Source organism: Salvia splendens, chromosome 14 (genome assembly GCF_004379255.2).
Source record: "Salvia splendens isolate huo1 chromosome 14, SspV2, whole genome shotgun sequence".
In the NCBI taxonomy this organism is placed as follows: Eukaryota; Viridiplantae; Streptophyta; class Magnoliopsida; order Lamiales; family Lamiaceae; genus Salvia; species Salvia splendens.
Window position 1 is genome coordinate 29,146,376 of NC_056045.1, and position 25,794 is coordinate 29,172,169.

Genomic DNA, 25,794 nt, shown 5'->3' on the forward strand with positions numbered 1-25,794 from the left:
TAAGGTAAGATCGATTCCAACGCATATTTATTAAGTAAATTATTGTCAATATGTCCAGAGCATTTGTCCTAGCGGCAAGGAGCTTAGACATTATTGTATGAAGTGCGGAGTTTGAACTCTTTTGACATCAGTTGTAATTTTCTCCTTTATATAGGAGTTTTTCTAAAAAAAAATTATTGTCGATATCTCATGCAGACATTTTTCTTTAATGGGCTCACATCTTATTTCTTTAGGTGTTGTAATTTTCTCCTTGATATAGGAGTTTTTAAAAAAAAAAATTATTGTCGATGTCTCATGCAGACATTTTTCTTTAATGGGGCTATGCATCTTATTTCTTTAGGTGTTGTAATTTTCTCCTTTATATATGAGTTTTTTTTTTAATAAAATTTTTGTCGATATCTCATGCAGACATTTTTCTTTAATGAGCTTACATCTTATTTCTTTAGGTGTTGTAATTTTCTTACTTATATAGGAGTTTTTTTTATAAAAAATTTATTGTCGATATCTCATGCACATTTTTCTTTAATGGGCTTACATCTTATTTCTTTAGGTTTCTCAATTTTCAATAATATTTGGGCTTTTACTTACTTATTAGTCCACTACTCCACTAAACTAATCATAGTTACAAGAATATATCCCAACAATATTCTTTTCTTGTTATAAACAAAAGATTCACATACAAATACCGTATTATCTAATCATCATCATACATAATCCAATTCCACTCCTTCCTCAATCCTTCATATTGTTAATCGTCCAAAATGAATAGCCCCTTATAATAGTTCTTTAGAGCATTAGCAATGGGGCGCCCTAAGGTGCGCCCTATGGCGCGCCACATCATCATTTTATTGTTTTGTTTAATTAATTTAACTGTTTTCAAATAACAAGTAACGAGTAAATAAAAAACGGTCTAAATAACAAACGGCGAAGTTTTAATAAAAAAAAGTTACATCATTGAACTAATAATTAAAAAAAAACTAAGTCGGACCAATTCCCAACTTCCGACGCAGCTCATCGAGTAACGCCCGGAGATATTCGGCTTCGTCGGGGTCGGTACACTTCTTGAGGGCCCTGTGCGTCTGCAACATCGTCCTTGCCATCGACGCTGTTGCTAACGACTCAAACGCGGTGGCCGTCTGGGTCGGGAGCTCTACCGAGACCGGAACTTTGGTTGCAGCGGTCGACGATGAGGTCGCGGTCGCCTTCCCCTTGGCCTTCGCAGCCTTGACGCCGGGAGGACGCCGGAAGGACACCGGTGTGCCGGAACTCCCTTCATCCACGTACGTCCGGTTGAGGTCAACCGGGTGGTTGCCGCTGCTCGTGTAATCACCAGCTCCAGTGGTCTTCGTCCTCTTCGGCGCACCAGTGTGCAGAATTCCACCTTGGAACTTCTGCTTGTCCCTCAAGAGCGTCCAGATGGCCTCGTGCTTGAAGTCGTCGTACATCGACCGGTACGACAACAGCGCTTTAGCGCGCACGTCGCTCGCGCTCTCGCCGCTCCCCTGTGACCGCGTGAACTTCTCGAACTCCGCCGCGTACAAGTTCACTTGCTTCTTGACTTGATCCCAGTGCTTGCGGAGTTGCTCACGCTTGCGCTTGTACGCGGTCGGGATCGGGATCGTAATGAGCGTTGGTGTCGAACGAACGATAATCGCCGGGTTCTGTACCCGGCCAATGCCCCCATGCGCTAAACGTAGGACTATTGAGGCTTGAATCCATTTCGTAGTAATTATGTAATTGTAAATTTCGAAAATGAAATCGAGTGAAATGAAATGTTACAAATGAACGGTATTTATAAAAAAACGAAACCGCGTGCCATCGTCCGCGGTTGATCGCCCGCGACCTCCACAATGGGGCGAACGATGGCCATCGTCCGCGCTATCCTCCGCGACCGAAGTATAGGGCGCGACTATCGTCCGCGCCCTATGGCGCGCACCCGCAATGGGTGCGGACGATGGATGGCGCGGACGATGCGCACCATCGGGCGTGCCATCGTCCGCCCATTGCGTATGCCCTCAGCTTCTCTTTTAGCATAAAGTAATTGAAATTTTTTCTACATTTTTATTTTATAATTGAACTCCATATCAATATATGATACTATTATCTGATTAAGCCATTAATGTTTTGTTTTTAGAACCTTCCCAAACAGTCTCGTATAAATGCAACTATTTAACCCTTATTTGCACCCCAACGACAATACAATTCACAGCTCTTTAAATACACAAAATAAAATGGAGTCTATTATTTCTATAAACTCAACATAAAGCATGTAATGGACAACCAATAAATACACAAAATAAAATGGAGTCAATTATTTCTATAAACTCAACATAAAGCATGTAATGGACAACCAATGACACCAATAGCACATAAACCACACAATTTTATGGTACTAAGGCCATCCGCAATGGCTCCTAGCGCACCGCCTAGCCGAGCGCCGGCGCTAGGCGGTCCATTGCAACCACCCAGCGGATTTCGAAATTAAAAACCGCCGAGCGCTCGGCGGTTTCACGGCGCTAGGCGATCCGCTCGGCGCTATTGCAGCGCTCCGGATCGCCAAGCGCATCGACCAGCGGATTTTTTAATTTTTTTTCATTTAATGTTTTTTTTATGAAACTCATTATTGGTTGTTTCTCTTTTATAGAGACATCCGTGAATGTTTTATGTTCCACTTTCGATGTGGGACAAACTCATTCTTGGTTGTTTCTCTTTTATAGAGACACCCTTGAATGTTTTATGTTCCACTTTCGATGTGGGACAAACTCATTCTTGGTTGTTTCTCTTTTATAGAGACATCCTTGAATGTTTTATGTTCCACTTTCGATGTGGGACAAACTCATTCTTGGTTGTTTCTCTTTTATAGAGACATCCTTGAATGTTTTATGTTCTACTTTCGATGTGGGACAAACTCATTCTTGGTTGTTTCTCTTTTATAGAGACATCCTTGAATGATTTATGTTCCACTTTCGATGTGGGACAAACTCATTATTGGTTGTTTCTCTTTTATAGAGACATCCTTGAATGTTTTATATTCCACTTTCGATGTGGGACAACTCATTGATGAGGATGTTGTAATGTTATTTTAATTTTAATGAAGTGTATTTTTTTAATTAATGTACTTTTTAAAATTTTAATATTATTATTGAATTTTCCCGTATATGTGTGGTAAATTTAATTCCGTATTTTGTGTGATTGTTAATTATTTGTTTTATATAATTTTGAGTGATGTGACTGGGCTATTTGCTTGTTTTGATGATGTTGGAGGAGGATTTTTAGTGTTTATGATGTGACATGATGAGTTTGTGGCTAGGCTATTGCTGGACTATTGCTATTGTGGATGGCCTAATTAGTTTGAAATTGAATGGCACTCGCACTCGAGTGGGCGTGGGGCATTCCCACACACATTAATTGAACTATGATGCAATTTCACCTCTTCTTCTCAGCTCTTTTCATCACATGAAACTCATCATCCACATTTCTCCATCTCTGAAATCGAATCCTCGCAATGAACTTCCTTCCACCCTCTTTCCTCCCAGTCCTCTGACATTTCACATGTAAAAAGAATCAACAACCCATACCTCTTGAACATTTACAACACCAAAACAAACAAATGATGCCAATAAAAATCTCACCTTGAATTCCCACTCCCCTTTTCTCTGCATAGATGGTGCTAGCTTCTGCACTTTTCTCGACCCTTCTCCTTCTCCTCTCAAGCTCGGATCTTTCCCGAGCTGACGACGACTTCACCTTCCACGGCTTCAGAGACGCAGGCGCAAATATCACTCTAAACGGCGTCGCTGAGATCGAGCGCAGCGGCTTGCTCAGGCTCACCGACACAAGCCCGAGATTCGTGGGGCACGCTTTCTACGAAGCCCCAATTCGATTCAAGAACTCCACAGATGGTAAAGTTTCCTCCTTTTCGACTGCTTTCGCCTTCGCCATAGTTCCCGAGTATGAGAAATTGGGCGGCCATGGATTCGCTTTTGCAATTGCTAAATCGAAGGCTTTGGAGGGGGCTCTTCCGAGTCAGTATCTAGGGCTCATGAATGACAAAAATATTGGGAAAATTTCAAACCATGTATTGGCGGTTGAGTTCGACACTGTGAAGGATTTTGCATTTAGGGATATTAGTGACAATCATGTTGGGATTGATCTCAATAGCATGATCTCAAATGCCTCTGTTGATGCTAGCTGTTTCAGTAGGGATAATTCGAGGAAGGAATGGATTAGGTTGCAGAGTGGTAGATTGATTCAGTGCTGGATTGATTATGATTCCATTGTTGAGAAATTGGATGTCACTCTTTCTCTGTCATCATCAAAACCTAGTTCCCCAATTCTTGCATTGCCTGTGGATCTTTCCCCAATTTTTTTGCAGGATATGTATGTGGGCTTCTCTGCTTCAACAGGCTTGCTTGCTAGTTCACATTATGTTTCTGGATGGAGTTTCATGTTGAATGGGCAGGTAAAGCCCCTTGAGCTGTCTTTGCTGCCTTCATTGCCCGGTTCAAGGTCGAACCGGGTGAGGGTGGCCTTAGGTGCTTCCTTATCTGTTGCTGTTTTCTTGATTCTTGGTGTTGGGATAGCCTTGTATGCAGTGAAGAGGGTTAAGAGTAGGGATGTGGTTGAATCTTGGGAGCTTGACATAGGGCCGCATAGGTTAACGTATCACGAGCTCAAGAAAGCAACTAGGGGCTTTCGGGATAAAGGGCTTCTCGGGTTTGGTGGTTTTGGTAGGGTTTATAAAGGGACATTGCCTGGCTCTGATAAGCAAGTAGCGGTTAAGCGGATTATCCATGATTCTAAGCAGGGGTTGCAGGAGTTTGTGACAGAGGTCGCGGTTATTGGTCGCCTTAGGCATAGGAGTCTCGTGCCTTTGCAGGGCTGGTGTCGACACAGGAGCGATTTGCTGCTTGTTTATGACTTCATGCCGAATGGAAGTTTGGATAAATACATTTATGATGAGCCTGCAACTGTGTTAGCTTGGGATCAGAGGTTCAAGATCATCAAGGATGTGGCTTCCGCACTTCTTTACTTGCACGAAGAATGGGAACAGACGGTGATTCACAGGGATATCAAAGCAGCCAATGTTCTGCTCGACTCTGAAATGAATGGCAGGCTTGGGGATTTTGGGCTTGCTAAGCTGTACGAGCACGGAGCAAACCCAAGCACCACGAAGGTGGTTGGCACGTTGGGCTACTTAGCCCCTGAGCTAACCAAGACAGGTAAGCCCACCACAAGCTCGGATGTGTATGCATTCGGTGCACTGCTGCTGGAAGTCGTCTGTGGGAGGCGGCCAATTGAGGCGAAGGCCATGCCCGAAGAGCTGGTGCTGGTGGATTGGGTGTGGGACAAGTGGAAAGAAGGATGCATTCTTGATATCGTCGATTCAAGATTGAAAGGGGAGTACGATGAGATTGAGGCCGTCCTTGTTATTAAACTGGGACTGATGTGCTCCAGCAACGCCCCCGGAAGGAGGCCTAGCACGAGGCAGGTCTTGAGATACTTGGAAGGCGAAGCCCTACTGCCACAAGAGATGGCAGCGCCCGATCAATCTGATGATGGCAGCAAGAAGTTTGATAGTGGAGGGCGAATCAGCCCCAGATTCGAGGACTATGCTAATTCGTATCCTTCCTCGTCCAACTTTGAGAAAGTGAGCACATGGTCCTCGGCTTGTGATGGCGAAAGGGACGTGGATCTTGAAGCTGGTTCGTCGTCTTCGCCATTGTCTACTTCATAGCTGTGAAGTGTATGCTTTTAGTTTGATCATTTTGTCACAACTTTTTATGTACATCATAAGCTCATATTTGTATATAGATAATGTTGGTTTCTCTTGGTTTTTACGCGACTAGGCTCGCGTGCATCGGCCCGCGATCTCTTCTGGTTTTAGTAAAATGAGACATTTCATGGCGGACGTAGAGATTATCATTCATGTAGTATGAAATTCTAAAATATGATATTCATTAAAATATTTTTCATGAGGTGAACTACTATGCTTAGGTCAACATCAACTAACTAACAAAATCTGATCTCAAAATATATAAATCTATGACCCGCACATAGATTGAATTAAAGTATTACTTCAATCTAGTTAGATAGTTAGGATTTTTTTTGAATTTTAATGCTAAGTGCATGTCACCTAACAAAAAAAGCAAAATATTAATCAATCTTATGTCCTTTTCAACCAACACTATTGATGGCAATAGTGATGCCACACCATTTTCCTAACAACTTATCATTGTCCTTTGCAATTTTGATTGTTTAACTATGATGTTTCGTAGTGCTCGTGAATTTTGATTGTTTAACTATGATGTTTAAAAGTAAGTGTAAAACCTATGAATATATAGTGTAAACGAAATCTTTTTTTAGTATGCAATGTGGTGATGACGTTGCTTGCTACTAGCTAGTACATGCTAATTGCATTGTGTCATAGGTTTTAAATAATTAAATATAATTAAAGAAACAATTAATTTCATTGAACTGGATAAAACCCAATTTAAGAGTATTCGATCAAATTTGTACCATCCAATTCTAGTTTTGCAAATGCATGCTACAATTTCGGAGGGCAGCAGCAGCCCACATTAGTAATTAATTATTGATTAGAGGTTGATTAAAATTCCAATAATATTCCAAGTTTTTTTAATAAAAAATAGTCCTATGTGTATATATTCCAAATCAAAATATATTAAACCATAATTACAATATCTTGAGCCACCAATAAGATTGTTTTAGGAGCCAATTAGAATGCTAATCTATTGTTTAAAACATTTTATTATTTATACAAAAAAATTATAAAGGTAAAATAAAATATTAATTTTATATTATTAAATCAAATCAAATAAAAATAAAAATAAAATTAAAAACCCTAGTAAAGAGATTGGCCTTGACTACGTTTGGCGGGATTTCTATGGTGATTTTCCCGCCATAACCAGAGGAGCCCTAAACCGCCATTTAATCGATTCCTTGCAACATTTCAAGATCGGATAGTGTTTCTTCCTCACTGAGAAAAAAAAAATGGAGGGCAATGGATACTGCGTGGACGAGAAAGCAGTACACGTCGAGAAGGTCTTCTTCGACTTCCTCAAAACCTTCCGCGACCCCGGCGGCGGCGGCGAGGCCTACTACGAGGCGGAGGTGGAGGCGATGCGGACCAACGACTCCAACACCATGTACATCGACTTCTCGCACGTGATGCGCTTCAACGACGTGCTCCAGCGGGCCGTCTCCGACGAATTCCTCCGCTTCGAGCCCTACCTCAAGAGCGCCTGCAAGCGTTTCATCATGGAGCTCTGCCCTGCCTTCATCGCCGACGACAATCCCAACAAGGACATCAACGTCGCCTTCTACAACCTCCCCTTGGTGAAGAAGCTCAGGGAATTGGCCACCGCCGAGATCGGCAAGCTCGTCGCCGTCAGCGGCGTCGTCACCCGCACCAGCGAGGTCCGGCCTGAGCTCCTCCAGGGCACCTTTAAGTGCTTGGAATGCGGAAGCGTTATTAAAAACGTCGAGCAACAGTTCAAGTATACCGAGGTTTGTTTAATGGAACGGATGGATTTGCCTATATTTTGTTGTTTAGCGTTGATTATTGGTGTTTAGCCTCGTGAAATTTAAAAATTGAAATCGTAAATTAGGTATTTGATCTATATTTATATTGTTGCTTTTGTGCGTATGGTTTGTCTTGACTTCTCTAAGTAGCTTTAACTATATTTGCAGTATAATGAATCATTTCTGTAACTTTGGGGGATTTTGTAAAAGATTAAGTTACTGTTGGTTTATTTGCGCCGTTATTTTCTCTCTCACATTTTTGGGGTCTAGTGTTTTCAATTGATAACAAGTTTATTGCATTGCTCTTTGTTGATGAATTTCAACAAATTGCATGGTTATCTTAGACCAGCATAATGTATACATTGTATCAAGAAACACTACTCTGAAATTCCCCTTTTTCTTAGATGTACCTGTTATGATACTAATACTCTTAGTTGTAGACTAATTTGGTGCACTTGTCTTGATCTGCAGCCAATTATATGCATGAATGCAACATGTCAAAATCGGACAAACTGGGCTTTGCTGAGGCAAGAGAGCAAGTTTACGGACTGGCAGAGAGTCCGAATGCAGGAGTGTTCTAAGGAAATACCTGCGGGTTCTCTTCCAAGGTCGCTTGATGTCATCCTTCGCCATGACATTGTTGAACAGGCCAGGGCAGGAGACACGTATGGATCACTTGGAAATTTATTTCTTTCATGCTCATATCTAGAAGATGGTCATTAATTGGATCATGTCCTTTTCATGCCATACCATTGCAGGGTTGTTTTCACTGGCTCTGTGGTTGTTCTGCCTGATATTTTAGCATTAGCATCTCCAGGAGAGAGAGCAGAGTGCCGGAGAGAATCTTCCAGCCAGGCCAGGGCTGGCCAAGAAGGTGTCAAGGGGCTTCGTGCTTTGGGCGTGAGAGATCTATCCTATCGACTTGGCTTCATTGCCAACTCTGTACAGGTTGGTCACCTCACGCTCATAGTTATCATTCCATTTTTAATAAGGATGTTATTTGTGTCCATACTAGATCTCTGATGGCAGAAGGGATACTGATATCAGAAAAAAGAAAGATGCTAATGAAGATGTTAGTCAGCAGTTCACAGTAAGTTTCTCAAATTACAACATTATATATCTGTAACACTTGACTATTCATATTCAATGAATACCATATCTTCCTTATAGCTATCTCGTTACTCATCTTCTTGTATCCAACTCTAAACTATCTTCTCTACTGTTTGACTGATCTTGCAGGCAGAAGAGTTAGATGACATACAACGAATGAGGAATACTCCTGACTTCTTCAACAAGCTAGTTGATAGCATTGCACCAACAATTTTTGGTCACCAAGATATAAAGCGGGCAATTCTGCTAATGCTTATGTGTGGTGTCCATAAAGTTACACATGAAGGCATCAACTTAAGGGGAGACATCAATGTCTGCATTGTGGGTGATCCCAGCTGTGCAAAGTCCCAATTCCTCAAGTGTGTATTGTTTTAGTTTGGTTTTTATTGTGAGTTTGTTGGTTGATTCCACTGCTCAAATCATCTCCATGTTTCCTTTTCCTTTCAGGTACACAGCAGGCCTAGTTCCAAGATCTGTTTATACATCTGGGAAATCTTCTTCTGCAGCAGGGCTTACTGCTACTGTGGCCAAAGAGCCAGAGACGGGTGAATTCTGCATTGAGGTATGTTCTTCTTTTGGGCTGGGGACTTTTTATATGACATTTTTATCTTGATATGCTTCCTGTCATTTGCTCTCAGGCTGGTGCACTGATGCTTGCTGATAATGGCATCTGCTGTATTGACGAGTTTGATAAGATGGATACAAGAGATCAGGTAATTTTAACCAAATATTTTACTCCTCACCCACCCTCAATGCTGAGGCAGCTAATCTACAATTCTACATCAATAATTTGTGCCATTAACTTCTTATGTTTGAATCGTGAATTTACTTTAAGGTCGCCATTCATGAAGCTATGGAACAACAAACCATAAGCATAACTAAAGCTGGAATACAAGCAACATTAAATGCAAGAACATCAATCTTAGCTGCTGCAAATCCCACAGGTGGACGTTATGATAAGACTAAACCCTTGAAGGTAAACATGTAACTGTATCTGGCTACTAGGTATAGCTACATGCTACTGAATGCTCCCAACTTTGCTATAGTTTGCATACTTATTGTCCTTTATATCTTTTGCAGTATAATGTGGCACTTCCTCCAGCCATTCTTTCAAGGTTTGATCTCGTGTATGTGATGATTGATGATCCAGACGATCAGACTGATTACCATATTGCTCACCATATTGTGAGAGTCCATCAAAAGCGTGAAGATGCACTTTCTCCAGCATTTACTACCACACAATTAAAGCACTACATCTCATATGCAAAGACTCTGAAACCAAAGGTTTCCCTCCTGTTTCGTCATTAATGTGACTATAGTTCTGCATGAACCAATATGTCTTTGCTTGACATACTTGAATATTTTGCAGCTGACCCCTGAAGCTAGACAATTGTTGGTGGAATCTTATGTTGCCCTTCGCAGAGGGGACACTACTCCCGGTAGTAGAGTTGCTTATCGCATGACAGTGAGACAACTGGAGGCTCTGATCAGGCTCTCAGAAGCAATTGCAAGGTCTCACTTAGATAACCAGGTTCAAACTCGCCATGTGCGTCTTGCTGTGAGATTACTCAAGACATCAATAATCAGGTCAGAAATTAAGCAAAGACTTTTCTTGCCAGAAAGTGGCCTAATGCTCTAGTAAATTCATTTCTCGGTAAATAATGTTACATTTGATTTTCTTGCAGTGTGGAGTCAAGTGAGCTCGACCTTTCTGAGTTTCAGGAAGAGGAAAATGATGGTCATGATGGCGACGATGGTAGTGGTGGCAACGAAGATAATGCTCCTGGTCAAGGTGAGACGAGACTTACTCATTTGAAGGATGCGTATTGGGCTTATCTAAATGCAAGTAACTTATCTTTCTATATAATGATTATGCAGAAAATGCAGCTGAAGCAGCAGCAGAAAACCAGAAAGGAAAGAAACTAGTAATAACTGATGAATACTTTCAGAGGGTTACTCGAGCACTTATCATGCGACTTCGACAACATGACGATACTCTCACGCGCGAAGGTGGGTGGTTATATTCACCACAAAATAGATATCTTTTTCATAAAGAACCAAATCCAGTCCTGTTTTTAATGATATACTTGTGGCTTGTGTAGGATCTGGGCTAGCCGGATTGAGACAGAGGGAGTTGATACAGTGGTATATTAGTCAGCAAAACGAGAAAAACAATTATACCACTATGGACGAGGCTGCAGCTGAAATAAAAAAAGTGAAGGCCATTATAGAGGTAAAAATAACCTTGATATTTATATATATCACAACCCTCTCTCTTGCTTGCTCTCTCTTACGGCTTGTTTCGGTGCAGAGCTTGATACGGAGGGAAGGATTTCTAATAGTTGTGGGAGATGGAAGAGAAGAAGGAGCAGACGGTGAGAGCAACAAGCCTTCAAGAGATGACAGAATTTTAGTAGTGGCTCCAAATTATGTAGTAGATTGATTAGTTTGCATTTGACAAGGGAGCTTGGTAACTACTACAAGTAATGCCGAGATACACGGTGAAAATGCTTTATTATTTGCTTAGTAGAGTAGATCGATTCGAGAAGAATTTCCTGGATAAAAAGTGATGTACTGATATGAAACTTTTTACATATGAAAACTTAATATTACAATGGCCGCAGAGGAGATAGATTCGCGATGGATTCGGATCCGAGCCCCTGCAGGCAGCCTTATGCCAAATAAGAATCTAACTCAGTGCACACGCTACGCTATTTATTCTACATGATTGCAACAAGGCACGAGTTCGTATGAACTCCAGATTGCAGATAGACTCAGTTAAAGCCATATACGCATCTTATTAGTGCTCTCGATCAAACTATAAATACCCATCCATTCCGAATGGCAAGACTATAATGATTCATTCCCTATATTCTTGTTAGCAATATCTTCTTCACTATCATTTGCTGCTTCAAAAATTTCTGAATCATCAAAACCTGCAAGATCGAAAAATCATAATGAGGCCAAAGAAAAGATCACATCATACAGAGATTTATAGCGATAGCTCGCTTACCTGCACCAAGGGCCTGAACATCGTCAATCTGTGAGCCTAATTGCACAGCATTGACATTGACAGCAGGTGGATCAACATCCATCCATCCTTTTCTTGCAGGGTTATCTGAGCAAAATTCCTTCTCCGTTACCCAGTCCTCAACTAAATCGATGTGCTCATAAGAAATGGTGTCAACACCTTCGTGTTGTTTGTCACCCGAAGCCCTGTGAATTAAGTAGAAATATGATTATACATACTTTTGGTTTTTAACATTTTATAACAGAGGATTTTCTGCTTACATGTGCTTCAAGGACATGTTGTACTGAACATAGACAAGATCTTCAAGCCTTTTATGCTCCAACGAATTTGTCCTCTTATGCAAGTTTTCGAGAGAAATTTTATCTAGCTTATGCTGGATTAAGCAGCCAGTTTGGCTGAGAACCCGGATAGCCAAGCGAGCCAAATTTGGACATCCCCCACCATATGTAAGCCACCACTCAGCTAAAAACAGTAAAGTCGAGGAAATAATAAGATGGTTGCAGAATGTGATACATCAAGTAACAATAAGGAGACTCACTGGGAAGTAAAGTTTCTCTAGCTCTGATTGCCATCTTCCGCCCAAAGTCTCCGGCACCACTGTGGTAAGCGGCTGTTTCCTTCATAATTTTATCCACGACCTTTTGGTCAGGAACCAGCCTCTCTATGCAATCATATACTAGTGACCGAATGTGAAAATGTCCGTCTCCTTCAAGACTGTAAAAGAACTTAGGGTTCAAATAAAAACCAGCAGCATGAAGGGGATGCCTTTGAAGTTGTTCCCACCTGCGATCTATGATACTCCAATAGATTATGTATTCTTCCTTAGTGCCAAGCTCCTTCTTAATAGCTTCTTTGGCTCGATACATCCCCGCAAAGACATATCCCATGGCAGGCATCTTTTGACTTCTGACTATCCTTGATAGTCGCAGAAGTGGATCTATTAAACGTGTTATCGAGGCACATGAAGACCAGAATGATTGACTGCTAATAGTGTCTAGTACTGCATAAGCTTCTTGGTCCTTCGAGTAAGAACTTTCCATCCACTCCTCAGAAGTGACCATGGACTGCAAACTATGTCTGATATCGATCATCCTTTTTAATGTCATAAAATTTGTAAACGATCGTGTAGTTCCTATATCAACTAAATCCACTCCAAATGTGTACCGTCTCATCATGTTTATGACATCAGCGTTGGAATAGATATACCTCGATATTGATCTTGACTGGTCAAGAACCATCTTCACTCTGGGCAGTTCTCCTATGTCCTGAAGCATCAAATCAATACAATGGCCAGCACACGGGGTCCAAAAAATAGAAGGGAAAGTGTCTGTGAGTCTTTTCCCAGCAATAACATATCGATCTTCAATGGTGGTTACCACTTGCAGAACATATTTCAGGCCAACCTGTTCCACTATCTCCTTCAACAATTCATAAAGGATATCTGCAGAATCTATTGCACGAGATATATCGGCCGACCTCAAAAACACTGTACCTTCTGGACAGTATGCATAAAAGTTGACAAAGGTTATACCTTTTCCCGAATCCCATTCATCTACTAAAATTGAGCAACCAGTCCTTCCCCAAGCTGTGGTGCATTGATCAACATCATATTTCACTTCATGAATCACATTCCTCAGAATCGAGTTCCTAAGGTCATGGTAGGAAGGGCCAACAGCTCCTGCACCTTGAGAAGCTATTGCATCAATCATTGGTTGAAAATAAGGAGAATTAGCAGCATCTGCAGGCAACCCAACATCGAAGAAAAAACGACCTACTGCCATATTAACGACAGAACTAGCCCTCTTCGAGTTCCCAGCAGGATAAACAACCAGAGATGCATTACTCGAATTAAGCACATCTGGTGCTTTCCTGACCCTCCCTTTCTTCTTCCTAACACTGCTTTTCCCGCTCATACCATCCTCTCGGTCCCCATCCACATCCATCTCCCCGTCATGCTCAATCATCTCTGGGACAGGAAGCAGCACAAGATCACTATTCAAACCACAACTATTGTTCACTACTTCAACAATACTGTTCCCAGGGTTGCCAAAACCAGACATCTCCTCCGCAAGTTTCTGTTTTTTCCTCTTCCTCACAGCAACCCCGTTCAGACTCTCGAGCATCTGCATCCGCACATCGGCTTGAACCCTCAAGCAAGTGGCAGCATTCCCTTTTTGGCCAGCGAGGTGCTCTTTAATCCTATGAATCCCCCCTCCCTTAAAAATCTTCCCACAGTATATACACTTGAGCTGAACCCTATCCCCAGCCTTAAACATTTGGCAATGCTTCCATGCCGGGTCATGCTTCTGCGAATTCACCGCTACCGGCTCCATATTCGAAGCCATATCCTAAAACAACCACCAAACCAAGGTATAAAAATTCAATCTTTGAATAGTATGTGAGAAATATCCTCTGGTAATCATGACATAACCTATAAAACAAAAGGAAAATAAAGACAATAGACCAATTCCAGAATTGCAAAAGTGCCCTCATTGTGATAAAAATAAAACTACGAAACAACACGCGAATTGGGAAAGAGGGGAGATGGGTTCGAGCAAGTTTCGTTATTTTTTCATATGAATTGGCCAATTAACACACATTATTGAATTTAACAAACGAATTGAGTTCTGAAACATGCAGATGTTGTCATATCGGGTTTAGGAATACAATAATGATCATGAATGGGAAAAGATGCGGAATATGGGTTTTCAATAACTTACCTGAAATTGATAAGAAAAAATACTGCTTTTTGCTGAATCGATTCGAGATTTGGATAGAGGAGATTAACCGAGTTAGAGGGATTAGGTTTTCCGTATGAAAAGAAAGGGTAATGAGCCGGTTTGGGAATACCGGATACCCACTTTTTTATTTTTCTTTTTGCCCTTTATTAGAATAATATAAAAATAAATACACTATCATTATTAGTATTATGGAAATTGATTATTTAATTAAAGTATATTGCTGCAGCTATTGAAATTATATCATATCAATATTAGTAGTGTTGATTAATGGATTTTATTAGGTTAAGTTTTACAAATACTATTGGTATTATATTATTATTAATTGGTACTACTATATTGCATTTTCATAAATGAATAAATAAAATTTAATTCATAAATTAAATTGAACCTGAACATATAATAATTTAGCTATGCTAACACGGAATTTTCACCAAATTAATAACGTGGACCCAAAATACAATATTACTTGCCATAATTAGTCATTGCATTTACTCACAAATTTTATTTGCACCATTAATCCTTGAAAGTTGAAAGACTTAATATTGACGTTTGTTGCATTATTATTATTATTATTATTATTATTATTATTATTATTATTATTATTATTATTATTATTATTATTATTATTTTTTATTATTATTATTATTATTATTATTATTATTATTATTATTATTACTTTCTCTCTTACAATTTAACTAATTATTGTTCAAACTCAATTGTGCTAACAAAATTCGGCAAAAATAAAATACTACTCCTAGTCTCCTATCAAAGAATACATTTGCACCGACTCTAGACAAAAGATATTTTAATTTTTTTCATAAAGTGAAAACTAAGTTATAAATTTTTGAATCTTCATAAATTAATTTGAATTATTTATTACTAATATACGAAAAGTTGAAAACTGAATTAACTAACCGCAGCTCACTTCCATCTTCTTCCTCCAATCCCTGCAATTTCCTCGATCTTTACCACAGAATTCGAAGATCTACAACTCCACCTCAAAATCGAAGAAGACGCGTTGCTAATTGCCAGATTCAATAATCAAATCGCATGGCGCAGCAATACACGCAGCAGTTCCTCAACACCGCTCTCTCGCAGCGCGGGCCGGCGGCGCTGCCCTACGCCGAGGAGACGAAGTGGCGCATCCGTCAGCACCTGATGCAGCTCGTAGAATCCTACCCCTCTCTGCACCCGAAGACCTCCGTCTTCACCCACAACGACGGCCGCGCCGTTAACCTCCTCCAGGCCGACGGCACCGTCCCCATCTCCTTCCACGGCGCCTCCTACAACATCCCCGTCATCATCTGGCTCGTGGAATCCTATCCTAGCCGCGCGCCCCTTGTCTTCGTCAACCCCACGCGCGACATGATCATTAAGCGCCCCCACCCCTTCGTCTCCCCCAACGGCGTCGTCTCCATCCCCTACCTCCACTCCTGGCTCTTCCCCTCCTCCAATTTACTCGAATTGGCCACGAATCTCGCCCAATTCTTCGCCAGCGATCCGCCGCTTTATTCGCAGCGCAAGCCGAACCCTAACCCTAACCCTAGCCCTAATTTAAATTCCGCCTACGGCAGCATGAACCCTAGCCCTAACCCTAATTCGAATTCCGGCTACGGCAATGGCAGGATGGAGGATCCGGCGGAGGTGTTTAAGAAGGACGCGATTAACAAGCTGGTTAGGGATTTGAATGGTGATGTTAAGGATATCAGGAAGGGGAGCGAGGGACAGATGGAGGGCATGCTCGGGGCGCAGGCGGTGCTTCGGATGCGCGAGGAGGAGCTGAGGAAAGGGGTAAAGGAAATGCTGGATGAGAAGGAAGCGTTGGAGCAGCAGCTGCAGGTGATTTTGATGAACACGGATGTTCTGGAAGGATGGGTGAGGGATAATGAAGGGAAATTGGAGGGTGATAAAGTTGAGAATGTCGATTTGGATGAGGCGTTTGTGCTGTGTGATGCGTTGTCGAAGCAGAGGTTGGATTGCGCAGCTTCGGATATGGCGGTGGATGATACTGTGTATGCGTTGGATAAGGCTGTGCAAGAAGGGGTGATGCCGTTCGATCAGTACTTGAGGAATGTGAGGCTTTTATCGCGTGAGCAGTTCTTTCATCGTGCCACAGCTTCGAAGGTTAGAGCTGTCCAAATGCAGGCTCAGGTTGCTAGTATGGCTTCGAGGACGTCGATGCAATATGCTTTCTGATGCGTCTGTTCAGGTATGATGGTGGTGATGAAATGGATAGTTGAATTATAGTGTATGTTTTACACTCCCGTGATCTCAGTTCATGTGTACATATTCCTGCATTTTGGCTGCTCAATTTGATGTTAGTAGGAAGCAGAACTTGCCTTGGTTTGTATTCGCGAACATGGCCAATAATTTTGACGTGCAGTTCAGACAAAATGATATACAACTCGATATATTCATGCCATTTTTGTAAGGTTGCTTTTAGTCTTGTGTCTGCTGTTGTGTAAAGTTGTGATTTTGAGGCGCATGATGAAATTGAATTGTTATTCAGTAGTTTTATTGTTGTTGAAGTTGAATATGCTTGATGATATAAGCTTATGACTTGATATTCTTGACCCCTTCAGACCAAGTAGATGGTTTGAGTTAGTTTTGGTTGCTTGTATGAGAACAGAATACCTATGCAGTCATATCTATGTAAAGCAACATGTTGAATTTCTGTTATTTCTCTGTTACATTTCATTGTTTTTTATTTATATGAATAGAAGGAGAGTCGTTTGAGTATCATGTTTAGTTAACAGGTCAATCACTACTGTAAAATCATATAGTAATCACATTCTTCCCTTGTTGATGTGAGGGAGAGAGTATAGATGAGGAGTCCTTCGCAGTCTCAGCCGCTCTCCCTCTAATATTCGTGCAGTAGTCCCACTGCTTTTCCACTTGACCATGGCTACAGACTGTGAAACCAATCACCAAGGAGTAAGAATGTTCACTCTTGGTGAGATCCTTAGGCCTCTAATTTCAAAACATAGCAAACATCCTAAGTCCCTACCAACTCATTATTTAAATCAGATATCCATTATATTAATAGTATGATTTTTTTCCTTGTACTTTTTGATACATACACCCTTAAAAAGGTACATTTTCTTTCATATTTCATTACATAATTTTTTTTATTAATATGATCCCTTAGTTGTAAAAGTTAACACAAATTATAGACCTAACTAATGCCAGCACACCCGCACTAATAATTCTAAAGTTTAAAATCCAACTAAAAAGAAACTCCGAAATCATCAAACACCTCTTGAAATCACTCAATATATGCTTGAAGAATCACTAATTAAAACCATCTTTGGAAAGAACCACTTCCAACAATAATCATCCTAAGTCAAATTAAACAATAACCAAACTCTGAAATATACATAACTCAATAAATCATCATAAAATCACCCAAATGCAATCAATTGGGAGGGCAAAAGGTGATCACATACCTATTTGCCCTACAACTCTTAAGCCCACTGGCCTCATCAAAGGCATAACTATAAGCCCTAGGGCACACCCCCTTAAACACCTTCGAATACGTCGTGGCTCCGCACGTCGCCGCGGTCCCGAACCTCCCCGTGCAGCAGAACCGGTCCCCGCCCATCCCCAAGCACGCGCTCTTGCACGCCACCACGCGCCCTCCCCTCCTCACCGCCAGCTCCTCGGGGCAGCACCCGTTCACGTCCCCCTCGCACGCGGCCACCCCACACCCGGCCGACCCCCCGAGTGGGACCATCGACACGGGCAGGTTGAACCCGTCCACGAGGCTGACGTCGTAGTAATGCGTGGGGTTGCCCGGGGTACCCAGGGTCATCTCGACGACCGTGGTGGGCGGCAGCCCCCCCAAGCCCCTGCACTCGAGCTGGCCGCTGCAGTCGCCGCTCTGGCAAGGGGCCCCCCTGCCCGAGGCGTCGAAGCAGCAGCCCTGGCGGGCCCACATCCTGCCCGACCACCACTGGGGGGCGTCGAGCACGGTTTGCTGCCCGGGGGCGAGGGAGAAGCCGCCGTTGCTGAGGGTTCCGTGGCCCGAGTTGCCGAGGATTGCCGGCCAGATTTGTTCCTTGCAGTTGTTGGCTACGATCAGTTGAGTTCCATCTGTAAAATCAAAATTAGTCATAACAAAATGTGTAAAAAAAAAGAGAGAATGATGGAATTTGATAAAGGAAACGAATATACCGGTGGAGAAGAATGAGGTGAAGAGGAAGAAGAGGATGAGGATTGAAGTGGACATGTTCAATTGTTTCACTGAGCTTGTGAAGAAATTGGATTTGGAGATGGAAGTGGAGAGAGAGGTGATATTGATATAGGGAGAGAAGACACGTTGTTGGTTGCGGTTTTTTTTCGCACAATTCTCTTTTCGTGGAAAAAGGTGGGAAAGTGGAGGAATTTTTTTCACTACTGTTTTTGGTTGTTACAAATTCGACCAGCCCACTTCTTGATCATTTTTTTTCTTTTTTTTTTTGGGTTGGGGGTCTTTACATGTTAATTTATTGATCTTGTATTATAAAATCAATAAATTATAAGAAATTAAATTAATTGACCACATAATTAATTAAATGGCGAGTTAAATTGATGGTGCAAAATATGTATAGGATGTGATGCTACACAAATATTTATAGAACTTACAAGCTTTATTCAAGGTAGAGTGTGATTAGGATGTGGAATATATTAAAGTTGTGAGCAAAATAAGGAGGAAGAAAAATAAGAAAAGAGAATTGTGAAAATTAGAAATAGATGAATTATAGATATGCCAAAAAGAAAAGAAATGATTTGGATCCCCTAATCTATAAGATTTTTACATATAACGGTAAGAAAAGAAAACGTAAAAACCAAGTTTTGAGCGATCCAATTTATGGGTTGCATCAATTGGGGTGCATTGTTATAATTGATGCTATATATATGTCATTAAAAAATGGTTATTAAGAAGTGTAATTTGTTTTGGTCTTAAAAGTAGTATTACTATAATGTAAAAAGTATTAGTACTAATTATGCATATACTAAAGTTTATTCTTCGTCGTGTGAAAAGAACATTGCACTGAGAATACTTTACAAAGAAGACTAGGTTTTGGTATGTATAAAGTAATGCTTGTTATGTACATATAATAATATTAGAAGTAAGACTTAATTTCCAAGGATTCTTTTTTACTGAAACCTAATATTTTAATTTTCGTATAAAGTGTAAAATACTATTTCGATTAAAAGCTCACAATTAATCAAGTATAGAAGGACATTTTCAAAAGGGAAAAAAAAGTATTTCGTTTGAAGGAAAAAAGTCTACAACTTCTCAATTTACAATAAAATACTTTCACATGAGCCTTTTGGATTTAAATTAATGTTGCAAGTTCAATTCAATATGAATATTTTTCGAAATTGAATTGTTTGATCACTACTTTCTCAGCTTTAATAGTGTCTTCCTTTATATCTTTTCCAACTTTCATTCATAGAATAAGGTATTGACAGTTGTTCGGTTGATAGATTAGGCATGGAACAAATATATAATTTATTGATATCATCAATTTATGTCAATCGAATAATATTTTTGAAACATACAAGACAATTAAGTCATATACAAGTTAACATATATATTCATTCATATGAAGAAGAAAAACGTGAATGCTAGTTACGCGGATGATGAAAATAGAAACTTTTGTTATGGATTTGTTAGATGACGAGAAAAACGACGAACATTATTTGCCTAGAAAAAAGTGCATTTGACGATATAATAAAATGTTGTGTGCAGAAGAAATCTTTTTTAACGATGCAAAAATAATCAGTTTATCGGTCATATAGTATATAAATATATTGTTCAACACCAAAAATTACAAATTACTTTCAAATTTGTTGCTGCCCAGGATCGAACTGGGGACCTTTAGTGTGTAAGACTAACGTGATAACCACTACACCACAGCAACTTATTGGTATAATCTTGAATGATAAATTTAATATAGTATCAAATCTTGATAATAGCAACACCAATTTCGGGATTTTATTAAAAGAAAACTAATTCTTAAACTAGTTTCATATTCATGTCACGTAGATCATTATCCTTAAAAGAATAGAAATCCTTTTGGATCATTATTAAATAATAACTACGCAATTCCAAGGAAATTTTTATTGCATAATGCTAAAAAGAATTGATGATAATAAAATAAAATATTGATAATACACTCAAAGCCAATTTACAAGGAATAAAAAGTTCTCCATTTCTAATTTCTAGATATATAAATGTCATATAAATATACATCATATCCAAGTCATTATTCAACACTTCATAGCAACAAAAAAAAAATCCTTCAAACCTAAAAATCATAACAAAAAAAAATTCACCTAAAAAAAAGAATTATTAATTATACAAAACAATAAAAATACACAAACATAATCAATTAATACAGTATAAAACTGCCGACCATCTTCTTCAAAGCTTCAACAACTTCACCGGCCGGAGAAAATTTCCGATCAGCAACAATCCCATCATTTCCGGCGAGAATTCTGTACTTATCTCTCCTCGTGAAATTGGTGCACTCAAACCCCAGCGTCGCCGCCAAGATCCTCTGCACATAATTCGCCACATCGTGAGGGCTTTTTCCGGAGGCGCAGGTGGCCTCCGCCGGCAACTGGTTCAGAAACGTGACCTCGTAAACCGGCCTCGGGTTCATGAAGAAGAAAATCGGGTCCATCGCCTTCCACCCCCTCGCCGTGGTGGCGTGGAACATCCCCACTCTGTAATTCATCGCCACCGGCACGATCTTGTCGGTGAGCTCGGCGAAGAGGGCGCTGAACCGGAGGAGGAACGGCTCCCGGCACGTCGTCCCCTCGGGGCAGACGGCGAGGTCGCCCTTTTCTAATTGGGCCTTGATCCGCTGGGCGTCGACGTCGCGGATCCGGGTCAGCCGGACGGTGGGGATCGGGGAGAGGATCTCGGAGAATCGGGAGACGGAGTAGGTGACGGCGGGGATGCGGCGGCGGAGGACGGCTGAGAGGACGACCGGGTCCATCAGGGTCCGGTGGGTGCAGACGAAGAGGACGCCGGAGGTGGAGGCCGAGGCCGGCGGGGGAGGGTTTCCCCTGACGACCACGCGGGCCCCGAGGAGCGGGGAGATGCGGGTCGCCACCGACATGGGGAGGAGTACGCCGATGGCGATGCGGACGATGGCGAGTACGATGCCGATGGGGATCCAAAGGAGGATTAGGAGGGCCGTGGCCGGGGTCGGCTTTTTGGCGAGGCGGCCGTCGTGGAAGATCACTGGGAGCGGCCGGACGGTGTGGCGATCGAGCGTTTTCGGGGTGATTTGATGTGGGTGACATTGTTCCTATTAATTCACCAACAATTTTAGTTAGATTTTCATACAAACTGTTACTCTTTTCTACCATGAAAATTTTATTTTAATTTTTTTCCAATTCACTATAAAACAATACTATTGAATTTACTAACCGACTATTTTTAGACTCAATTGATTAATACAACTCCTATTATAATATCTCACATGCACGATATTTGTACAAATGAAATAAAATACAAAACACAACGAGAAACGACACCAACTAAATGAAAACCATGGTAACTCACCTTACACAATGGTAGGAACAATGATCCACAAATAGAATTAACCCTTCCAAGCCCCAACTTAGGATCTTGATCATCACCAAACAAGCAAGCAACTCTCTCACCAATAGATCCAACATCCTCCTCAACAAATCCAGTAGCATATCCGAATCGATTCGAGCCAAGCTCAACCCCGACAACCTCATCCGCACGCATATGCTCCTTCGCGAACCTCTCAACCATCACCCTTGGCATTCTAGTGACAACCACGCGTCTATCGCACGCGCTATACACTCTCCAAGCCTCCATATCCACGTCATCCAAGTAGAACTTCGGCAACACGGCCCTCGCCACCGCCTCAATCTCGGACATGGGGACCCCGGCCGTGGCCACAAAGATAGTGAGCTTAAGACCAATTTTCTCTCCCCCGGCCGCCTCAAGAAGGCGGATCACCGGCCATAAGGCCAACAACAACGCAAAACGAATAAGCCCGGATGCCTCGAATGCTATCAACATGAAGTAGGAAAACACATCATGTTCCTTCAAAAGCGTCCCTTCAAGCTCAGCAATGATAGACTCCATTACTTTGATCTTTACCCTAAAAACTTAGATTTTTTTTGTTTCAAATATGTTTCAACAAAATGTGCAAAACTGAGATTTTGATTTTAACGATGATTAGATGAAGGTGGTTATGGCTATCGTGTAATAGAAAGAGAAGGCTGTTTATCAGTTTACAACAAACTATTTTGCATGAGGTATTATTTATACACAACTTCAACTTGTTACTTTTTCTTAATGTTTTTGTGGGTTTTAATTTTTTTTGTGGGTCTACACGCCACGTAAGCTAGGGAGAAATTTCGATAACGTAAAGTTCAACAACTTTTGGCAGAATTGAAATCTTTAATATTTTTAGTAATCCAAGTGTCCACACAAAATTTGGGTATGTCAAAATTAGGTCACGTACTAATATGTGCAGCCGTAATTTTGAATGCTAATTTGAAATGAAAATATAATTAAAATGAAGATTTTATTGAAAAGTGATTCTAGGCTGTTCCACGTGTGTCTCTTTCCTATATTATTAGAAGTTTATTATATAAATAAATAAACTTATACGGAGTAGTACTATGTTATTACAAAATTCAGCAGATATTATGGACTAGTTGATATAATATCTTCGGTCAGCTAATTAATTGAGCTTAAATACTTTAAATTTATTTTTCTATTAATATATAATAAGCCATAAAAAAATTACAGACAGACAAATACATTAGTACACGCTTAGAATTCACTCGAAAAATATTTCACTGGCGATTTGCAGACAGACAAATACAATTGTACACACTTAGAAGCTATCAAAGTACACCCAAATTCCATCAACTAGATCTAAAATCGACAGCTAAATCAGCCCTATCCGAAATGTTAGAACAAACTTCATGTGTGCAACTGAAAATGGGAAATCTGATAAATCTTATTACTATCACTGTCAATAGCAAATTAACTTACACATATAATTTGTATCCATGTTTTCAAAAAGTCGAAGAGGTTTCATACGAATTTTCGGAGTCAAAGGTAGCTAAGAAAAACCTCTTTACTTGATTTAGTTGATGAGAAGAAATATTTGCCTTTGAATGTGAAAATCCAAATTTGCTACACTTTAAGGTTTAATTAGGTTGGAAATTTGTGGATTTCTTGATAATCAGAAAAGTTAAAACACCCTCGCCTAAGTTTCTTGATAATCAAGATTATGGAGTTCTTCATAATCAAAATTTGCGATATTAGAATATTCCAAGTGATTAATTTAATGGTTGGTTGGTGTCTTTTATAAATTATACTAGCAAATTATTATACTATATAAATTCACAAAAGTGACATATTACTATAAAATATATCAACATCTCTTTGGTAAGCTTTCCTGATGGTTCGTTGAGTGTTATTTATCCGACTAGTATTTTTGTTGTTTAAATGTGCATTAAAATGTAATTGCAGAATACCCTTCAAATTAAATGTTTTTCTTTTCGATTTTTTTTCTTGTAATCATGTTCATTGATCTGATTCACTAGATGTATACATTTTAACAAGCTATAGTTACACACTTAATTTAATAAATACACAAATTCAATTTTTAATGAACCATTACTCTTTGATGGAGGTCTCACTACTAATTAGCTGGGTTTATTTATTTATTTTTTTATGTGGGGTTATTTCTTTAAACCATATAGTACTATTAACCAATATTCAATATGAATTCATATTCTATTCTTATGAAATACGTAACATACTATGTAGACAATTTGAACATTTAGTTAAATAGTAATAATCATCATAACTAATCACCAATTATCCCAATTAAATTCCAAGAAACACCTCCAAATTTCCAATAGAATCATAACAAACATCATATCACATATTCAAAATCTCAAGAAATAACAAAAAAATGGCAACAATCAATCTCAAAAATCTATGGATCACAGCTGCTTCATCAGCTCTAATCCTTATTCTATACCTCACCCTCACCAAACCATGGCCGCTCCAATCCAATCCCCAATCCGACGTCGTTTGCAACCCCCAAGCCCGCCTCCCAGCCCGAATCCAAACGGGCCAGGAATCGAACGATACATCGTTCTACGACGACAACACAACCACATACACCACCGACGAGCCCGTGATCGACTGGGATCAGAAGAGAACCCTGTGGTTCAAGCTCCACCCCACGTTCTCGTCGCCCGAGAATCGCCTCCTCATCGTCACGGGCTCTCAGCCGTCGCCTTGCCCGAGCCCGTTGGGAGATGATCTACGTGGAGAATAATGGCGGAGGGTGTAGGAACGATATCGTGGGCCGTGGGCTTGAGGAATTGGGCGGGAAGGTTGTGGAGTTGGAGAGGCGGGTGGCGGCGCTGAGGCGGAGGCGGTGGGGAAGGGGTACGCGGTGCGGAGGAGGGCGGGTGGAGGAGGCCGTTTGTGACGATTTTTCGGTGTGCGGGAGGTGTAGTGGGGAGCATGATGACGTGGCAGGGTTTTGTAGCGTGGGGATGGAAAGGGCGCTTAATTTTGCGGATAATCAAGTGTTGAGGAATTATGGGTTCGTGCACCCGGACTTAGGGAATGCGTCACTTGTTGTACCTTTGTCGAGTCGTTACTTGAAACGAGCTCGTTTCGATCGCCTTATTTCTATGCGCGCGACCCTGTCCGTGCCATGTATAACTTTGGATATTTGTATTACAGTTAAATATTTAATCATGTAATTAAGGTGATAAACACTATTGGAAATTACAGTTAAATGTTGTTATTAGCAATATTATTATTGAACAATAATGATTAATTTATGAAATTTGATGGAATTCCAATAAATTTAAAACTTAATACTCAAAATAAAATGATGAAGTTTTAATTTTTCGTAATTATTTTATAAAATCAACATAAAAAACTCAAAATAAAAGTTGATATGACAAATAAAATGATGTTGTTTCAAATAACATTTAAAAAATGAAAATATAAATAATCCAAATAATCGTGCAACTTCCCTTCCTTTTTTTTTCTCTCCACTTTCTAAATCATCCATCGTTGCACAACAACATCCCTCTTTCAGCTACGATAATTGACACCATCATCCCTTTTCGACAAGAACAAACGCAGATTCCTACATTCCTACTAGTATTATTTTGGTTTGTAGGAATGGGGGGAATTTTTATTGAGAGCAAGAGAACAATGATCCAATTCCAAACTAACTGAGAATAGAAGAGAAAAAGATATAACTGGATTTATTTTGATTTCAATTGACTATAGCTGGCCGGGATATAAAAAAAAATCATGTATTCATAGCAAAACTTTCA

General features: G+C 40.4%; 6 protein-coding genes and 1 non-coding gene across 9 annotated transcripts; 3 read left to right on the forward strand and 4 right to left on the reverse strand.

Annotated features, from left to right (window-relative positions):
- Window positions 1-3,418: 3,418 nt before the first annotated feature.
- LOC121763302 (L-type lectin-domain containing receptor kinase S.4-like) lies at window positions 3,419-5,828 on the forward strand. Its single transcript, XM_042159296.1, has one exon. It carries the CDS (start codon window positions 3,665-3,667, stop codon window positions 5,735-5,737), a length of 2,073 nt encoding a protein of 690 aa, XP_042015230.1. The 5' UTR covers window positions 3,419-3,664; the 3' UTR covers window positions 5,738-5,828.
- A 1,104-nt stretch (window positions 5,829-6,932) lies between these two features.
- Window positions 6,933-11,267, forward strand: LOC121763299 (DNA replication licensing factor MCM6-like). The gene is made up of 14 exons (XM_042159294.1): window positions 6,933-7,527; window positions 8,014-8,207; window positions 8,301-8,490; window positions 8,558-8,632; window positions 8,782-9,011; window positions 9,100-9,214; window positions 9,291-9,365; window positions 9,488-9,628; window positions 9,733-9,936; window positions 10,022-10,239; window positions 10,338-10,444; window positions 10,531-10,662; window positions 10,755-10,885; window positions 10,964-11,267. The coding sequence occupies exons 1-14, from the start codon at window positions 7,012-7,014 to the stop codon at window positions 11,093-11,095; spliced, it is 2,460 nt and encodes an 819-aa protein (XP_042015228.1). The 5' UTR covers window positions 6,933-7,011; the 3' UTR covers window positions 11,096-11,267.
- Window positions 11,204-14,528, reverse strand: LOC121763301. Its single transcript, XM_042159295.1, has 5 exons — window positions 14,404-14,528; window positions 12,222-14,031; window positions 11,944-12,145; window positions 11,666-11,868; window positions 11,204-11,588 (listed from the first exon to the last, which is right to left on the reverse strand). Exons 2-5 carry the CDS (start codon window positions 14,026-14,028, stop codon window positions 11,503-11,505), a joined length of 2,298 nt encoding a protein of 765 aa, XP_042015229.1. The 5' UTR covers window positions 14,029-14,031; window positions 14,404-14,528; the 3' UTR covers window positions 11,204-11,502.
- Window positions 14,529-15,318: 790 nt separating this feature from the next.
- LOC121763344 (protein ELC-like) lies at window positions 15,319-16,935 on the forward strand. Its single transcript, XM_042159345.1, has one exon. The coding sequence runs from the start codon at window positions 15,475-15,477 to the stop codon at window positions 16,618-16,620; it is 1,146 nt and encodes a 381-aa protein (XP_042015279.1). The 5' UTR covers window positions 15,319-15,474; the 3' UTR covers window positions 16,621-16,935.
- A 142-nt stretch (window positions 16,936-17,077) lies between these two features.
- On the reverse strand, window positions 17,078-18,893 carry LOC121763345 (thaumatin-like protein). Of its 3 annotated transcripts, none has more exons than XM_042159346.1 (3): window positions 18,598-18,893; window positions 17,871-18,516; window positions 17,078-17,392 (listed from the first exon to the last, which is right to left on the reverse strand). In XM_042159346.1, the coding sequence occupies exons 1-3, from the start codon at window positions 18,650-18,652 to the stop codon at window positions 17,200-17,202; spliced, it is 894 nt and encodes a 297-aa protein (XP_042015280.1). In that variant the 5' UTR covers window positions 18,653-18,893; the 3' UTR covers window positions 17,078-17,199. The 3 variants fall into 3 exon arrangements, with proteins under 3 accessions (XP_042015280.1, XP_042015282.1, XP_042015281.1); XM_042159348.1 differs by having other exon boundaries at window positions 17,078-17,336; window positions 18,598-18,883; XM_042159347.1 differs by lacking the exon at window positions 17,078-17,392 and having other exon boundaries at window positions 17,670-18,516; window positions 18,598-18,880.
- A 1,367-nt stretch (window positions 18,894-20,260) lies between these two features.
- On the reverse strand, window positions 20,261-20,333 carry TRNAV-UAC. Its single transcript has one exon. It is a non-coding gene; the product is annotated as a tRNA-Val (tRNA).
- A 266-nt stretch (window positions 20,334-20,599) lies between these two features.
- Window positions 20,600-22,680, reverse strand: LOC121763977 (glycerol-3-phosphate acyltransferase 5-like). Its single transcript, XM_042160069.1, has 2 exons — window positions 21,989-22,680; window positions 20,600-21,731 (listed from the first exon to the last, which is right to left on the reverse strand). Exons 1-2 carry the CDS (start codon window positions 22,544-22,546, stop codon window positions 20,805-20,807), a joined length of 1,485 nt encoding a protein of 494 aa, XP_042016003.1. The 5' UTR covers window positions 22,547-22,680; the 3' UTR covers window positions 20,600-20,804.
- Window positions 22,681-25,794: the final 3,114 nt, after the last annotated feature.

Bases quoted from the DNA above. Each gene is read 5' to 3' on its own strand.
- LOC121763345 (XM_042159346.1), bottom strand. From the start codon at position 18,652: ATGTCCACTTCAATCCTCATCCTCTTCTTCCTCTTCACCTCATTCTTC. The intron at 18,517-18,597 runs GTATATTCGTTT...TTGATTTTACAG, and splicing joins CACCTCATTCTTCTCCACCG to ATGGAACTCAACTGATCGTA. The intron at 17,393-17,870 runs GTATGTGATCAC...TTGAAATTAGAG, and splicing joins AAGAGTTGTAGGGCAAATAG to GCCTAAGGATCTCACCAAGA.
- LOC121763299 (XM_042159294.1), top strand. From the start codon at position 7,012: ATGGAGGGCAATGGATACTGCGTGGACGAGAAAGCAGTACACGTCGAG. The intron at 8,491-8,557 runs GTTGGTCACCTC...TGTCCATACTAG, and splicing joins TCATTGCCAACTCTGTACAG to ATCTCTGATGGCAGAAGGGA. The intron at 9,215-9,290 runs GTATGTTCTTCT...ATTTGCTCTCAG, and splicing joins CGGGTGAATTCTGCATTGAG to GCTGGTGCACTGATGCTTGC.
- LOC121763301 (XM_042159295.1), bottom strand. From the start codon at position 14,028: ATGGCTTCGAATATGGAGCCGGTAGCGGTGAATTCGCAGAAGCATGAC. The intron at 11,869-11,943 runs GTAAGCAGAAAA...CTTAATTCACAG, and splicing joins AACATGTCCTTGAAGCACAT to GGCTTCGGGTGACAAACAAC. The intron at 11,589-11,665 runs GTAAGCGAGCTA...TCGATCTTGCAG, and splicing joins TGTTCAGGCCCTTGGTGCAG to GTTTTGATGATTCAGAAATT.
- LOC121763977 (XM_042160069.1), bottom strand. From the start codon at position 22,546: ATGGAGTCTATCATTGCTGAGCTTGAAGGGACGCTTTTGAAGGAACAT. The intron at 21,732-21,988 runs GTGAGTTACCAT...GTGAATTAATAG, and splicing joins TGTTCCTACCATTGTGTAAG to GAACAATGTCACCCACATCA.
- LOC121763302 (XM_042159296.1), top strand. From the start codon at position 3,665: ATGGTGCTAGCTTCTGCACTTTTCTCGACCCTTCTCCTTCTCCTCTCA.
- LOC121763344 (XM_042159345.1), top strand. From the start codon at position 15,475: ATGGCGCAGCAATACACGCAGCAGTTCCTCAACACCGCTCTCTCGCAG.